Genomic DNA, 17,443 nt, shown 5'->3' with positions numbered 1-17,443 from the left:
GAAGGATTCACGTCTTTCAGTTTAATACCGGCAGATTTGAAGCTTTCCAAACTTCTTGCATTTTAGTAGAAAAGGGAACCAATTTCATTCCCAGATCTTCCAAAATGAGATTCATCTCCTCATCGTCTGAATGTGTCAGGTAAAGTGCCTTTGTTGCCTCAGTTTCTTGATGTCACACCAGTCAAAAGAGTATTCAATAAATGTGCGGCCTGCAAGTACATGCATTGATCTTCTCATCACAGGAATCACATTTAGCCTTTTTCCTTGATTGATCTGTACACCTCGTGTATCATTTCATGCCAATTCTGGTCGACATCTTTGGACACAGTTGGCCAAAAAACCAAGTACGAATGATTGAAGCAAAAAGACATAGATCTAATTGACACTTTTGTCTCTGGAATTTTATGGCTGATGTAATGAAGGAGATCTGCGTACAGTGGAGCAATGACACTCTGTTTCAATAGTTCATTCCACTCACTTTTCAGACTTTGCCCATCTTCTTTCCAGAGGCTTCTCCTGGAAGAATCTACCTCAAAGTTTGCGTTGATGTGCACTGGAAGTCCTGTCGTCCCAGGCAAAGGAAGTGAACAAAATGCTTCGCCCTTGAAAATCCAAACAACCACGAGCCTTAATTTCATCCTTAAGCTCACACGTGCTGCTATTGCTGCTTGGGAAGTTTCTCTGATATTGTTTTCCCTTCCATCTCTGTTTTTGAATGAGCCAAACTGCTCTGCAACGATCCACTTACTTTGTCTTTTACTCGAGGTTGAAATTATGGTTTCATAAATCGCATTGTGCGGTGATGCTACTTTGTCAGATTGAAGTGCTTCTTGTTGAAGTTTTAAAAAAGCATCCTTTTCATCTCTGCTTTTCTGTTGTAGACGTTTTTCAACCACATAGAGTGTTGTGAGTTTTCCTGAAGGCTCATTGATTTCATGGACTTCGATTTTGCAGATGTTTTTCAGAAACAGAATTAATCCTTCCAGGATCTTCGGAGAGAGAGCAGAAGCACAGTTGTCTCATGTCACCGTCAGTGACTCCCTGCTTTGATATGTTAGAGCTGTTTGCCATGGTACCAATCCTCAGAGGTAATCTGAACATGGTGCCGTCTTTGAGAGGGAGTTGTCTGAAGAAATGATTTGTAGACGTCCACGTACAGTTCTTGAATTCATCAGCTAGTTTATAGCCAATGCCAGAAAGTGGTTTGTCTGAAGAACCTTCAATGTATTTTTGATTGGGATCAGAAATGCACAGTAATTGATCTCCAGTGAGGATTGAGGGCAGTCAGTCAAATGGTAAACAGAGTTGAATCCAACACCATATTTCCTGTCTTTCCTGGAGTGTTGTGCTTCCCTCCTTCTCCCAGGTGTTGAATTCCAGTCAGGTCAGCATCAGAAAACACTTGTTGTTGAATACACACAGTGCTGGACCTTGCAGATGGTTCCATTTCTTCCCAAAAGTTTTTTCTTTGCCATGCTGTCGTTTGTCCACACAAAGTGGATTTCTGTTGCCTCTGCATCATCAGCATTTTGGATTAGCTCTTAAGGATATCCTTTTTTGACGGATAGGCTGAAAATTATGTTTTTGATTCGAACTGTCAGTTCCTCCTGCTGTTCAAACTGAAATGCAAATGGTGAAATGTCAGCTACGTGGCTTTGCAGAGTATGATGCCTAGTTGTTTTTATTCCAAAGTGCAGAGCCATAGCACGTGCGATATTCTTGTGGCTTAATGTGACACCAGTAGCCACTGGCATCCATGGGCTGTCATCGTAAAACAGCTCACTTGCAGGTTGCAAAACTCCATGTTCATTGGGTATCAGGCAGTCAACTGTTGCTTTCTCTTTTGCCTCAAATATCCCTTTGTTTAAAATTGTGAGGCACATTGACAGATCACTCTTTGGCAGGGGCTTGTTCCATGTTGACACTGCAAGTTCTGGAGCACAGTTTCAAACTGACTGATTGTGTATTTTTCCTCAACACCTACACATTTCCAGAGTTTTGTGAAACTTTTGAAGCCAGGTGGAAGTACATGCAGGTACGTTTTGCTTCAAACTGCTCGTTTTCAGCTACACAGTTCACATTTATAAATGTACTGCCTACAAGTATGAAAGGGAATGAATTTGCCCTCTGTGAGATTATAGTGGAGTTCTCAGACTCACTGAGCGCCTGGTTTAGAAACTTATAGCACTCATGTGCTATTTCGTGCAGCATAGGTTTGTCAGTGGATTGAGACTGCTTCGACATTTCTTCCAGCTGCTGAAGCACTGTCTCAGGACTTGGACTGTCATGAACTCCTAAGATTTGTAGGAGCGGATCAGTGTTGTGTATAATCAGATTGATATGATCCAGCACAGGTTGTGTCATGTTCACAAGAAGTCTGCATTTGTCACTAAACACATCAGTGGGCCTTCTGAGTGTTGCATTTCTTTTCATCTTCATGTCACCAGGGGAAAATGCTGGAAGAAATTCCGTCTTCCTCAGTGTTACCATTGGGGGGAGTCTTCCTCATACATGTGATGTTTCATAAGTGTAAGAAGGCATCTCAACCTCTCATATGCTTTCTTTCTGTCAGTGCTCCAGGTTTGGGGGATTGTGCCTGCTTTTTCTGTGATTTCTTCCAGTGGGAGATCGTCACTTGCCATTCCAAGTTCCAACAAGCGCTTGATCCTTTTGGGGGAGCAAAAGTCATTTTTTGTCCCACCAAGCAAGCGCCCCTCTTCTGCTTCAAAAAGACAGGCAGCTTTCCCTGATGGATTCACAAGTTTGTTGATATACTGCAGCTGTCCATCTGTTGTGGGAATGCATGGTTCGCTGATGAGTCGATTGTCAATCCCTTTGACTTGAAGATCGATAGCATGCAGTAAAAGCGTATCTCTGCTCACAGGGTCGATGGTACCAAGGTTGTTAAACACTACTTCTTGGTAAAACCTTTCCCAGTTCCATGTTCTGTTCTGTACAACCTTTTCCAGGCCTGCCTGTTTGAAGCTATTTTCAGCCACAGTGGAAGAGGAACAACAATGTTGGGTGGTTTTAGATATTTCTTGCACAGCTGTTGACAAGTTCACTGATGTCCTTATCCTCTTCAATGCTCTCATGTAGAAATATGGCAGTGTCCATTGAGCACCAATGTTCTCCATCACTAAAGAGCTCTGGACCATTGTTGTTCTGGGCAATGGTGGAGTAAAACGCATCTACCAAAGGCTTGAAAGTTTCACTCACTTTCTCTCTATCAGGCCAGAAGGTGTGATAACAGTAATCTTCCAGTTGGTTGATTTCAGACATTTTCAGTGTCAAAAGTGTCATGACATATGCCGTCACTACAGGATCCTGTAGAAGAGCTTTGTTCCAGTCATTTTTTCACCCCACTCTCCCACAGACCTTTCCGGTTGCTTGTTACAGCAAATGTACCATTTACATTAACTGGAAGACCTGTGTGAATGGAAAGAGGAAGGAAGCAAAATGCCTGTCCAACAAGATCTGTTTGTGATGAGGCCAGTTTCCCGGATTTGGGATTATTTTGCAAAGGCACAGCAAACCCCCCCTATGGGCAAAGAGAACTGGCTGCTTTGTTTTTTTCAAGGGCCATTTTAAAGACTTATCTGTTCCAAAGCAGTTGTACAGGAGCCAGGACTGGACTTCAGTCACTCCAGACTGCTGACTGGTGATTTGGACAACACTGACTGTGGTGGAGTCAATGACCTCTTTACATTTTCCATCAAGCTTCAACAGTGATTTCTCAGCCTGATCCTGCTTCGACACAAAGGATTCATCAGGAATCCTCACTGCACTCACAACGGTTTTGGAGACAGTTAGAACGGCTTCTATTTCATCATCTCTTGGTGGAGTTGATGCATTGCTGGAGATCCTTTGTAGAGTTAATGCATTGACTTTCTTCAGAAAAAAGCAGGTGAGTTTGTGAATTCGTAGTTAAGTGCTGTTGAAAAGTGAGATATTGTGTTTGTGATACACCGTTGTGCTTATTTCTGACTGGAGAGCTTCTTCTTCAGTTCGAAAAGGTAGTTTGATCAGAGTGCCTGAATAGGGTTCAGGAGGACTTTGTTTGCTGAAATTGCAATCAAAAATGTGTTCATATGGTCCAAACTGACCAGGAAACCAACGAAAAAGTTGCTGATTAGAGAGATCAAGCTTGATTCCAGGATTTGTTTTATGCTTGATGTGCTTTTTAAGATGAGTTACATTTGGATCAAGAATGAGAAGACTGTTGCCACTCAGGATGGAGGGAACATCTGTCACATGATACACAGTATTGAATCCAAGTCCAAACTTTCCAATTTTTTCCACTTTGGTTTCTTTCGAAGCAGAGCCAACTCTGACAATATTTTCCCAGTCCTCAGCTGTGAACTGCTCATTATTAAATGCCCAAAGACAAGGTCCTTGACAAAGAGCCATGTCAGGGTCAATGAGACTTTCAGGGGGATCTTTGTGCACTCTGAAATCCACCAGGAATTTGCAGACCTCTGCTCCAGCATCTTCTGCATTCTGGATTAGCTCTTTGAATACATCACTTTCTTCATCGTATTCTTTAAGAATGTTTTTAATCCTTGTTGTTATTGGCTCAGATTGCCCACACTGCTCTATTCCCACTAACTCTGGATTGAGGATAAAGGTACTGAGAAATTGAATGTTCAACCATTCAGCTGTTGCTTTTGTGATTTCCTCATGCACAACATGAATTTCCTCCTGGCTGCACTTAAGATCTTTCAACCCATTTTTGCTGACATCACAGAAGACTGCTGTCGACCCTGGTTTCAGTGTGTATTGTTCACCCTCTAAGATGACTGGCACTGGGATGTCATCCTTAACAGCCTTCTTCTCTCTCCAAAGCCAGTTAAGAATTTCTATTGACACTTCTACCTCAGAGGAACTTGCACATGGCTGTTGCCTTCCTTCAATATTTTGCTGGATAGAATGCAGAATGCAAATGATTTCTTCATCTGAAATCAGCGTTCTCAGGCCTGATTCCTTGAGCAACTTCTTGTATGACAGGAATTCATCGGGCACCTTTCCAATGTAAGAGCTCAGGTCTAGATTAGGTGGGTAGTCAAGAACCAGATCCTTTGGTGAAACAAACTGGTTGTGGCTCCACAGCCAGCGTGTGTCCCCCTTTATCATTGTCGCAAATTCAGAGATGTGATCTTGCATGTGTCTGTAAATGCTATGCAGCTCCATTTTGAAATCCACATCTCTGTCAGGATCAACCATTTTCTGGACCTTTGATGTCAGGACCGATAAATTGTCCATCACCTTTTTTGGTGGGGGTCGACATTTGAGACCAAGTTTGTTGCTTACTCTGTCAGTGACATTTCCCAGTAGAGGCATTACATGTCCAACAATGTCCTTGAAATCAGAATGTCTTACTTCATTTGGGCAGAAGAAACACATTTTCTGAGATTTGTCATTACCAGGTTGATTACATGGGATCCATTTGAGCATTTTAAAGCTTTGAAGCTGCTCATGTGAAAACTTTGACAGCAGATTATTGCCATCCAACATTTTTAAGAGCACCTGAGCTCTTTTCTCAGCCTCAGTTGGAGAGGAAACATGCATTTTGTCAATCAGTGTGGCGGCATTCAACAAATGCTGAGGTGACACATCTGCTTCTTTATTCAGCAATCCAAGATCTGTTAGGCTTTCAAGCATTTGTGATGTGTCAGTGTACAGATGTGGGGGGAAGAGATTTGACTCAAAAATGACTGGGAAAGTTTTAATTCTTGGATCCAAAAAGTTTGAGGCCTTTTTCAGCTGTCCGTTCACTTCAATGAAGCTCAAGTCCTTACATCTTTGTCTCAAGGTCTTATTCTGAGAGAAAAGGGTATTACCATTCTGTAAAATCCAAGTCATGATTTTCTCTGTGTCTTCTTTGCTGCAAGTTCTCTTCTCAATACAGTCAATGAGGAGAAGGACTGCTTCGGCTGTGTTCAAGGGACTAATTTTGAGCAGCTGTAACAATCTGCGATCAGCCTCAGTAGCACACTGCACAACTGAATCAGGCATTGGGAGCTCTGTTGGTACTGTTAGACCAGATGTCAGAAGAACAGCCTTTTTTGATTGAGCTGCCGAACACACTCCTCTCATGGTTTGAAAGAGAGGTAACTTTGAGAGTAAATCATTCTCACTCCTTGAGAGAGAATCCAGACGAGAGAGATAATCTTTCAGCTCTTCTCGTGCTCTGTGAGAGGCCGTCATGAGTTCTCCAATGAGATTCTGAGGGTCTAAATTCACCAATACTTTCATGACGCTCCTCGGAGATGGGCACAGCACATAAGAGTCTAAGTCTACGTGCTGGAGCCATTCGTTTCCTCTCACCACTGTGCCACCGGCTTTGCTCAACAACTGAGCTATTTCATCTGGCAAGCTACTGTTTTTGCTTTTCTGAAAGATGAGGGTTGTGCTCTGTTGTAGTTGTGCTAGTGACACAACCTGACTGACAGACATGGGGCTGATAGGTATTAATGGTATTCCAGTGAATTGACTTAACTCTTTGAAGTGAGTGTTGAGAAATTTCCAGAATTCTTGGAGCCATTCTAAAGGTGGATGTTGACTGCAGCCGATGTTCCAGGTAACAAGCCCCGTCCTGGTCTGCTTCCAGTCTGGTGGCAAAAACCTCCTTGTGTAGTCAGCCACTTGGTCTGCGTCAATGTTGATGACTTTGTAGGAATCTGAAACACAGATTTTTGGAACAATATATGTATAAATATATGTTGATGTAGTGAAACAACATGCAAATTACAGATACAATTCACTTTTAAATCACTGTTAATAAAATCACATCCATACCTTTTCTGGCCAGTTCATTCAGGTGGGTAATGCAGGCTGGACTGAGATCATCAGGGATGAAGAGGTGTTTGCAGCATGGCAGCAAGGCTCTGCACAAAAGATAGCACATGTTTCTATCAGTCTAGATTCAATCTAATGGAAGAGAAGATCAGAAACTGCTTAAAACCATATGCATTGTCAAATAAAATACTGAAGCAAGAAAGAGTAAGCCAATCAGTAGTCACTGGATTTGGGGAACAACTGTCAATTTATATTATTAGGGATCAAACTGTAAATACAGTATATTATAACTTGTATAAAGGGTCGAGGTTTGGGGTTAGGGTTCAGGCTAAACTTATAAAAACAATGAACCATATCTCTGGTGTTTTCTATGTTACAGGAAAAAAATCACATTGTTAAAAATCACAGCATTTGAGATTGGGTGTGGGCCACAGAACCACCACACTTGCAGGCAGTTATTTTCTACAAAAAAGCTCTAACAAGCCCAATGTATACGACCTGACGTACCCTACCTTCAAATGTACAAGGGGTGTAATGATTCTACAAATCCAGGGTTTGGCTGAGGTTGATTTTCAAGTCATGTTTTTCTTTTTTTTTACCACTTTGTGTGAGGGTCTGCAATCTCAGGGTTATTATCCATCTTGATCTAATCAAACTACCATTACGTTAATCACTCATCATAACTAGACCAAAGTAGTTACATGACAGATGCAGTTGGACGACAATAGAATAATACATTGTGATTTTGAGGCCCAAACCCAAATTTTGCAATTCATTCTTCCTCTATCAAGATTGTGGGTGTTTGTCTCATGGTGTTCATTTTATTTATATGAATAATATTTTATTATAAATATATTTTACCTGGGAAATTCATTGCTGTCAATTAAAGCAGTGTCCTCCTCTCTGTCTGTGAAAGATCTGAAAGAGCCATCATTGAGTGGTAGCAGCTGAAGACCCTCAAGTTCTCTGTATTTTCCATCACTCAATATAAACTCCAAGAGACATAGTTTGTCGTCTTTAGGGATGTTATGCGCACCAAAGCTGCGGAGAATGTCCCTCAAGAAAGCTGGCGTCACATACTTCAGGCTGCTGACAGGACAGGCCTCACGTATGGCTCTTGCAACAGGTGCTGGTAATGTGACAAGATTTTCTCCACAGGAAACCAAAGTGTTTTTAATGGCAGCCAGTATTTCAGAGCTTGTTGGACCATTACAGGGGAACACAGCTTCTGATAGGGTGATGAATTTTCGCTCATCTTTTGCAAGAGAGAGGAGAGGCACATCCTGTAAGAACAAGTGACTGAGAACATCCAGACCAACGGCACACCATTTTTCTTTGTGCTGTATCTTGGCAATATCTGGCCACAAATCGTACACAGAACAGACAGGCAGAACAGACTGCTGGGCAAGTTTGATAGCATCTTGAATGATCGTGAGGTATGCGTGTGGGAGCACCTCCTTCATCAGCAGTTCATTCCACATGGCATGTTCATCATGTCTCTGGTCTTCCTCTTGCCACTTGATGTGTCTTCTGTTGTCTGTGAGACCAAAGCATGCGTTGACATTAACTGGGAGTCCTGTTTTGTTGGACTCATTGTTTGGGAGGGGAAGAAAGCAGCTCAGTCGACCTTCACTGCAGTCTCTTCGCTCTCCACAAGGGAATGCCAAGTCAACTTGAGGCAAAAATTTCAACTTTTCTGCGAGTGCATCTAGATTTTCTACAATGCCTTCCTTCATGGTACATGTTGTCACAAGCCACTTTGTTTCTCTGTGGGCGTCTGCGTGGAGGGTGATCAGTTTGAACCTTGTTAAACTCTCAATGACTGACTCGTCTTCTGACTTCAAAACGACATCCGTGGGCACTGAGGATATCACCTTAAGTCTGGTGTTCACAGTGCCATGTACGTCGATATGTATCAGTGACACAGAAGTCACATTTTTCAGGAACAGGAGGCTCTGGTCCGCATCTGCAATGAAGCTGTCGAAAAGCTCAACCACCTTGTCAGAGTCATACAGATTATCTGAAATTTCTGATGTCTCGTTGCGCAAAGGGAATCTGAAAATTGTGCCGTCAAAGCACTGATCCTCCATGATGACTTTTGACCACTCTTGTTCGCTCACAAGTGAAACTATATCTCGAAAGGGTTGGAACTGATCATGCATGAACGTCAGAGCTTCTTGGTGTTCTGGATCATCCAAAGACCACAGATAACCTCCATTTCTGTCTCCAAATATCTTTTCTTGGGGGTCCAACAAGCCAAGGTGTGTTGAGCTGAATATACTCGGCACATCTGTAAATAAGATGAAATTGATATTTTGCCGTTAATTCGCAACATATGTTCTCTAATACTAATACTTGGACTATTATGCACATGGGTGGTAAGTGCACATGTATTTACCTGTTATGTGGTAGACAGAGTTGAAGCCAATTCCAAACCTCCCGACTTTGTTTGGGTCATTGCGCTTGTCACTCCTCCCTGCCCTCTGAATTGCTTCCCAGTCATCACCAGTGAATGCAGCATTGTTGTATGCATAGAGAGCGGGACCTAAAAAGTTAGTTACAGAGAAAAGTGCTTATGGCATTACATCAATTCATGCATGTGTTCATTAATATTCTCCAGTTTCTCTCAAACTGCTTAATTTGAAGTCCACCGCAGCACAAACTGAGGTAGAAATGCTGTAGACATGAAGCAATTCATTTCCTGGTCAGATCCAGTATTTAAAACTGTTGAGTAAAACATCTGTAATTAATATTATAGTAATCCTGGGATCTTTTGTGGTCTAATGTAACTGTAACCAGCTACATACATTACATTGCAGAGGCTGCCTTACTTCTGCAGAGAAGATGATTATTAAATATCATACTTCTTATCAAGTGATCATGAGAACCAAGGTTTGCTTGTAGACTAATAAGCTGTATCATCAAGTTATCAATTATTTATCAATTTGGTACCTTGGTATTTTTCCAGTTCATCAGTCCACAGGCTCTTAGTCCCATAGCTTCTCTCATCGTGGATGAAAACCACTTCTGTGGCTTGACCATCATCTGCATTTTGAATCAGCTCCTGTTGACAAATAAAGATCATGACCATGAACAGAGTTTAGCAGACCGGAGGCCTGTAGTACGAAGTAGGATTTGCGATTATCAGGGTAACTTTGAGTTTAATTCAGAGTTTTCAGCTCTCATTAATTTCTTATGAAGTAAGTAAGCTGGCAGTTCAGCATAAGTTACCATGGTGCCAGCTTACTCCAGAGCAGGTTAAGTAGAGCAGTGGTTCTCAACTGGTCTGGCTTCGGGACCCACCATCCCCCCTTAATGACAAGCCGCGACCCAAATCGAGGAAAATGTTCAACTTCTCAAATTTATTTAATGAAAAGATGGTGCAGTTTGAACCTGAGATGGTACAGAATATCACAGTATGCCAACACAAAAAAAACAAGTTTAATGATAAACCAAAACGACCAGCAGGTGGCGATGCTAGAGAGTGAAATATTCCCTTTTACACTCAATTTGCTGCATTTTAATTAAAAACCAAAAAGTGCATCTTAAGGACACAAGGTAATACAACATACATAACAATTCAGTAACTTCAGCCTTTTTTAACAGACTCAACAGTGCTTTCATGCACAAACATGAAATAAAAAAGTCCAACTACTGAGAAGTTGTTTCAAAAAGACTCAAATTATGGAGCTTTAGCTGAGAATACTCACTCACTGAATCTATGACAACCAACAAAACTGATTCTATTCACACTCCTGAACAAATACTGTTCAGGAGTGTGAATTGACGGCACTCCGCTGCATAAATAATCTGTTTCAAAATAAAAGCACAGGTTTTTTTTCTTACCATTTTGTTTTGCCCAGGCAAAGGCCCGCGACCCACTTTTGGGTCTCGACCCACCAGTTGAGAATCACTTAAGTAGAGGATCCCGTAGTGGATTATTACAGGGTCTCTGAGGAGGACAAGGGTCTTCAGAGACCCACAAAATCCTTTTGCCTACTCTGATGACGATCTTTATGAAAGATATACATCCTCATCATAGGGAATGATAAACCTTTGTCAGGTGCTGGAGCGTTATACAACCAACTTGCATGTTTTAATGAAGCTAGCAGCGTAATGTTAGCTGTCGTGGCATGAGAAATGTTCTGATTAAATCAGTAACGTTATGTCACAATCTGCTCACTGGAACATCTTCCTGTGTAACGCTCATACAGTTTCCATGAACACAAAAGTTTGTTCCAAGCACTTTAAGCGTTGGATTGAGCCTTTAGCATTTAGCATAGCTTGATTCCCATGTCTTTTTTACGACCAGTATTTGACAAGTGAGCACTGACTGTATACCAACCTTCAAAATCTGTCCACCGTCTGGGTATCGACGTAGAATATCTTTCAGGTAGTCAATGAAGGGTGGAGCTGTTGCCCCGAAGGACGTTCTAAACAAAGCAGCAGGATTAAAGAAAAAGAGTTAGAATCCAAATCAACACAAGGCGAGTCGTCCTAAAGTACTTAAGAGTTTGGAAGAATGGGTTTAGACAAGTCAAGTCAGAGTACATAAGATTAGGTACAAAAAAAGAAATTAGAAATACATTTTCAAAAAATAAAGCTATTAACAGAATCATAAGACAATATTAGGCTGAATTAATGATACAAGCACATTCTTTATATTTGGCTTTTATGTTTAGCCATAACAGGTATTCCACTTGACTTCCCCTGGTGTTTCCTTGGATTCATACTGTATATGACTTTGTTCTTGTAGACATAAGGAAATGAAATGCCTGTTTCGGATCTGAATTCGAATAATTTATTATTAATATGATGAGCAATAACAATAGATTCATATAGAAACTAGCAGTTTACAAAGCTATGTATTCTAGTCCTGCAGCTAAGTAAATGAACTGTATTTATATAGCTTTTCTACTTTTATCGACCACTCTTTCACCCATTCACACACACATTTATACAGTGCTACTATATGCTGTGCTTTTTCTTTCACACACTTTGGGGTTCAGTCATTTGCTCAATGACACATGGACACCTTCTGATTCATGGGCAACCCGCTCTCCCTCCTCGCACAGCCGACCACTGAGGATAACTTCAGTTCAAATGTTTCTGAGGATATTAGTAACTCAGACATTTCATCACAATGTTCCTTCACTGGCTTCAAAATTACCAAAAGTGAAACATAAGGTGATGTCCCTCTCACTGTAATGGGTCAGTGCATCAATGTATAAACAGATACAGGTGAAACTCACCGAGCTTTTTTCTTTGTCTTCTGACTCATCCTCCTCATTAGTTAAGGCCTGAGCACTTCACAAAGCAAACTGTTCATAGAAAAAACACATCATTAATACATCAGTGCCACTGAATTTTCGTTTTAATGCAAAGCTTCATCACATTTAATTGTCCCCACAGCATGGCAGCTGACATTGGCTTTGTTTACATAGACACCAATATTCTGATATTAACCCGCTTAAGACAATGAATAAAGGTCATACTCAGACCAAGCAATAATTGAAGGCCTGCATCCGATCTTAGTCGTGTTACATAGATATGCACACATCTAAATCACATCATAACATCCTATTGAAGTTTTCACTGCATTTTGCAACATTAACATGTACGGCAGTAAGCAACTATTTATGTTATGGTCAGACTATGCTCTGTAACATGTAAACAGGAATGTGAATGGAATATTGTGGTTGCAGCTCATGTAAACATTCTGATCAAAAGTCAATGGTGTGACTTATCTTCCGCTAACTGTCTCCATGAGCCATTTTTTAATAAGTAATTGTAGCTAAAATCACAGTCATTGTCTTGGACTTGTTTGTTTGCTGATTTTGTCAGATGACACTGTGGTGATGAAGAACAGCATCTTGGAATATGTTAATCTGTGGTCTTAATGGACCAGGGTTTATTTCCTGCTGTCTGAAAAGAGAATCAGAGAAATATGTAACGGTTCAAGAATCTCAAGCCTGAATGTTTATTCTGTGAGACCGGGAGTGGGCGGAGAGATTCACCCGAATCTTCAGACACATGGCAGGATGCCAATTCCACACGATGACATCATGAATGTGGTAATTAGTGTGTTACGTCATCCGGCAACATTAACCAACTTTTTGAGTGGGCTGAAATTCAGCCCAATTCACCCCCACAAACCACATCACATGAAACAAACAACAAGGCAACACCTAAGCAAATGTTACACACCATTTAACAGCAACAATATAAATGCATAACAATGTCATTAACAGTGACAGACAGTAGGGAGGCCTTCAGACAACAGCCGGGCGTTCCATTTCATCTACACCCTCACTTTTGCACATTGACCATACACAGTCCAGTCATGTACTTGGCTTTGACTTAGCCTTCTTTATTACTATAGTGTGGAAAAATTGTATTTCATATGCAATGGACAGAAGGAAGTGTTTTCAAAATGATTTTTAAAAGTATCAGGGAGTTAAAGAATGTGATGACTCAGTTTCCTTGTTTTGTTTCTGAGAAAACCGGAACCTGTGATGAAGGCTAATCTGCTCCCAGCAGAAGACAATTTCTTCACTGTGGTTTTTCAGTGATGGCCCCTCCCTTACACGCTCGCAGACAAAAAGAATCACACGTACAAAACAGGTTTCGATCTATGTATTTCTGCCTTATTTCCATGGTTTCATCTGGAATTAAAAATGTTCTGCAGCAACATCAGCAACTTGTTAGTGTCAAAAACTCTAACCCTGTGTTAACGGCACCATGTGCATGACAAAAGAAAATGCATAGAAATCAGTTAGAACTGCATTTAATAGTTTACCGATATATGTATTTAGATTTTGAATTAGTTTGCCATATCAAGAGTAAGGGTGTGGTTCAGAAATGTATACTCAGACCCAGAATGCCAGTGTAACAAATTTATAGTCTTTCATCACACAGACTGATTCTAGATCTGTTTTCTGATGAAATGAAAATCAAGATACAAGCAGGTTAGTGGTGCCTTCAGGAAAACCAGGTGTTTGATCCAACAACCCAGTTTCCTGTTCCATGTCCAGATCATTTTTGCTGACTCACACTGCATATTGTAGATGCAAATACCAACTGCTGCTGCTTGCATGAGCAGGTGGACTCAAGACTAATAATAAGGTTAAACTGATCCAGTGTAGAGGATTATATGGTTTTACAGTTAGTTTCCATCTCCACAATACACGGGTGCTCACTACAATAATTTACAAATATTGACTTCATTTAGGCTCTACTCAGATGATCCACATCTGTGCCTTCACACGACTGGAAGTGTGATTCTGATTTTACTGGCTCACCAAAAGTATCAAAGTAGGAAGTGGACGAAATAATTAATAAACCAAAAATACAAACATATATGAACATATACTAATAAAATGCCATCATGGTGACAGCAGTAAAAACACTGTACCTCAGACATGTGGGTCGACGGGTTGTCTCAGGTCTGCAGCTGCTGGGATGTTCACTCACAGACTGAATGGAGTCACATCATGAGAATATAAAGACTGAACATGTCCTGCCCCAACGTGACGAGACGTTTCCGTCAGAACCAGTTCACCCAAAATGAAACTTTAACCGGAGACCGTTTCATCAGAAATGCTTCATTCAGGGTTCATTTGTTTTGGCTGCATCAGGGAAAACGAAACTTAACTCTGTTGGGAGGAGGTTCGCATCTGTGTGCGTGCGCGCGTGTGATGAACATACGCACACACACACGCGCGCGCACACACAATCACTTCACGTGCACACAAGTGTTTATTATCACGTGGTGTCCGGGTAATCGGAAAAAGTACTTCCTGCAAGAAATTGTCAAGGGTTAATCTTTTGTCACTTGCAAACCGTGTGTCCATCTCTCACAAGATCCAAACTCTATATTTTTAAGCCAAAACATACGTTTTTGACTTGTTTGTTTGAGTTCAATTAATTGATCTTTAACTCGTTCATCTTAAGCTCTTGATGGTCTTTTTAATGTGCTATATTTTATTATGTTTCTATTTTACTCACTTCAATACATCTATCCTCTTTTAGGATTATATCATGTTATTCTCTAAACGTAAATACAACACTTGTTTTTCTTTGTTTAGTTTTTTACAGTGTCCACAGCACGTGAACGCACCGTGACTCTTCAGTAAAATCTTTTATATTAGAGTCCAAGAGTAAAACACGTGGTGTAGACATGTTCCTCCGCCACTCGCTAGATGACGCTGCAGCCTGTTTTGTTTTGTATTATGTTTTCGTCACAGATCCGGGGGCAGTGTCTCACAGCAGGAAAAAGCCAGGACGTAAGATGTGATCGGACAAAAAATTATGTCACTATGACATTTAACTGCATTTGAGAGACACCTGCTTTCAACACACGCACGTTTTCGTTTCTAGAGAAGGATGAACGCGGTATGTAAAATCATTTATTTATCCGCCATTACTCACGTTCTCCAATAACCTCATTGTTCAGGGCGAACACCGAGGCCTGCGGCACAGCTGATTTGTTGTTTAGTACAGCGGTGCACATCAGGATTGTCAGATGTGGACATCAATCGTCTGTTATGGCCATTGTCAACCACTGTAATCAGACCTGCTGTGCACTGTACATGCACGAGTTGAACCGCGACTGATCACTGCATGTTTGCCAACAAAGACCCACATTTGTTTTGCAATATATTTTTACACGAGGGCCACTTTAGCCTCTCGTCCATTTCTGGGCCACAAGAAGACCAGAAGAGCTGCATCGTTGCCTGAAGTGGCCCACATCCGTATGCTAGCTGGTTTGTTTTCATAATCACAGAGCTGATAGGCAGAGGTGGGTGTACTCTGTAGAAGTGCATGTCTATTCTTTACATTAGTATGTATCATAACTAAATAGGTGTTTATGATCTTTCAGATGTCCCTGTGAAACCCCTGCTCCTCCACTGTGGCTGTAGAAAGCACAATGCTGGATAAACCCAGTGATAAAGACCAACAGGCTGGCCACTGCTCAGACTGTGGATGCACTTTCAGCCAACCAGAGCCCGACTCAACCAGCACGTCATCCCCTCCCAACCAGCAGCAGACACTCCAGTCCAGGTGTCCGACCTGCCAGGCGGGCAGCAGCCTCTCCAATGGCCGACGGCCGCACCGGCGCTTACGCCTGGACCCCCACATCTGCAGCCTGTGCAACAAAACCTTCATCTCCTCCGCCCACCTGACCCTTCACCTCACCTCCCACAACAAGGAGAGGAAGTTCAGATGCAGCACCTGTGGCAAGTTCTTCCACCAGTCCTCCCATCTGATGGCGCACAAGATAATCCACAGCGGAGACAGGCCGTTCAAATGCCCGGAGTGTGGCAAGACCTTCGGCCGCGCCTCACATCTGAAGACGCACAGCCGGCTCCACACTGGCGAGAAGCCCTTCAAGTGCTCCTACTGTGACAAGTGTTTCACGCAGAAGGCCGGGCTCCTAGCGCACGTTCGTATTCACACAGGGGAGCGGCCGTACAAGTGTGAGCGGTGCGGTGAGGGTTTTCGGTCTTTTTCCCTCCTGCTCTCTCACAAGGCACAGGAGTCCTCTGGGAAGGCCAAACCAGCACCTGCAGCAGCACCGACCCAACCTGAGAAAACACAGGGTAGCACAGAGGATCTGAAGTGCGGCGTCTGCTGCCGCACCTTTGTCCGATCGTCGTACATCCGGCTGCACATACGCCTCAAGAAAGGACTGCGGCCATATCACTGCAAAGTGTGCAACAAGACCTTTGTCAAGCTGGACACCTTTGTGAACCACTGTGATAAACACTTGAGGAAAAAAAAGGATAAAAGTAAGGAGGTTAAGGTCAAAGTTGTAAAACCCCCTCTGTTTGTTCCACTCTCCAGGCCTTCGTCACCTCCTCTTCCTCCTGCTCCTGAATCCTTACCCACTCAGCCTTTATCCTCAGAAGTCAACACACGCTCCAGGTCAAAAGCAAAGAGTAAAACAGAGCAGTGACCAGGAAGTGGGCATCTACTTGGACAAAAATGATCTTTAATGCAATTCTGCTATTGTCATATTAAGATATTGTCTTAAAAACACCTGAAACAAATGAAAAGTCACTCGTTTCCAAATTCCCGAAAAGACAAAGAACAAATTTGCGGTTGAATAACTCCAGAAAAACAACAGACTTATATTAACGTTAGTTTACGAATTGCACACTTGTTTTATTTAGAATATTGAATTTTATTGCGAACAATTCAGTGTTTTTATTGCACATTTTAGCTCGTGTGAGGGATTAACATTAGTACCAATAATATTTATGTGGCATGCATGATCACTTTAATCTTTTCATATAGACAAAGAAAAGAAATCTCCAATTGTTGTAATTCATGGTTAATCTGTTTTCTTAACTCCATACAGGCCCATTGGCTTTTAAAACACTTGTACAAATGCAAAGTAAATGTATATTGTGGAAAAATAAAGACAGAAACATAGTGTTGAACTTGAATTCTCATTTATTGCCGCTGCGTCCACGAATATTTGATAAAAACATGTTTCTGTTGTTGATCATTGTCAGCACAGCACTGTCTTCTCTGAAACCTTTTCCCCCACTGAGCCCAAAAAAGCATTTAAATTGAAATTACACTGATCATCCGCTGTTCATTCAAACCCAACCCTGCTCCTATTGCATTCATCATGGTG

At 41.7% G+C, this 17,443-nt stretch overlaps 1 protein-coding gene across 2 annotated transcripts; it reads left to right on the top strand.

Annotated features, from left to right (window-relative positions):
• Positions 1 to 14,627: 14,627 nt before the first annotated feature.
• Positions 14,628 to 17,243, top strand: LOC117754780 (zinc finger protein 135-like). 2 transcript variants are annotated; one of them, XM_034574010.1, is made up of 2 exons: positions 14,628 to 15,598; positions 15,680 to 17,243. In XM_034574010.1, the coding sequence occupies exon 2, from the start codon at positions 15,728 to 15,730 to the stop codon at positions 16,754 to 16,756; it is 1,029 nt and encodes a 342-aa protein (XP_034429901.1). In that variant the 5' UTR covers positions 14,628 to 15,598; positions 15,680 to 15,727; the 3' UTR covers positions 16,757 to 17,243. The 2 variants fall into 2 exon arrangements, with proteins under 2 accessions (XP_034429901.1, XP_034429900.1); XM_034574009.1 differs by having other exon boundaries at positions 15,050 to 15,192.
• The last annotated feature ends 200 nt before the right edge of the window (positions 17,244 to 17,443 follow it).

Source organism: Hippoglossus hippoglossus, chromosome 21 (assembly GCF_009819705.1).
Source record: "Hippoglossus hippoglossus isolate fHipHip1 chromosome 21, fHipHip1.pri, whole genome shotgun sequence".
NCBI classification, from domain to species: Eukaryota; Metazoa; Chordata; class Actinopteri; order Pleuronectiformes; family Pleuronectidae; genus Hippoglossus; species Hippoglossus hippoglossus.
Note: the sequence above shows the minus strand (reverse complement) of the source record. Positions and strands in the feature narration are given on the sequence as shown.

Coding starts and splice junctions, on each gene's coding strand:
- LOC117754780 (XM_034574010.1), top strand. CDS start 15,728: ATGCTGGATAAACCCAGTGATAAAGACCAACAGGCTGGCCACTGCTCA.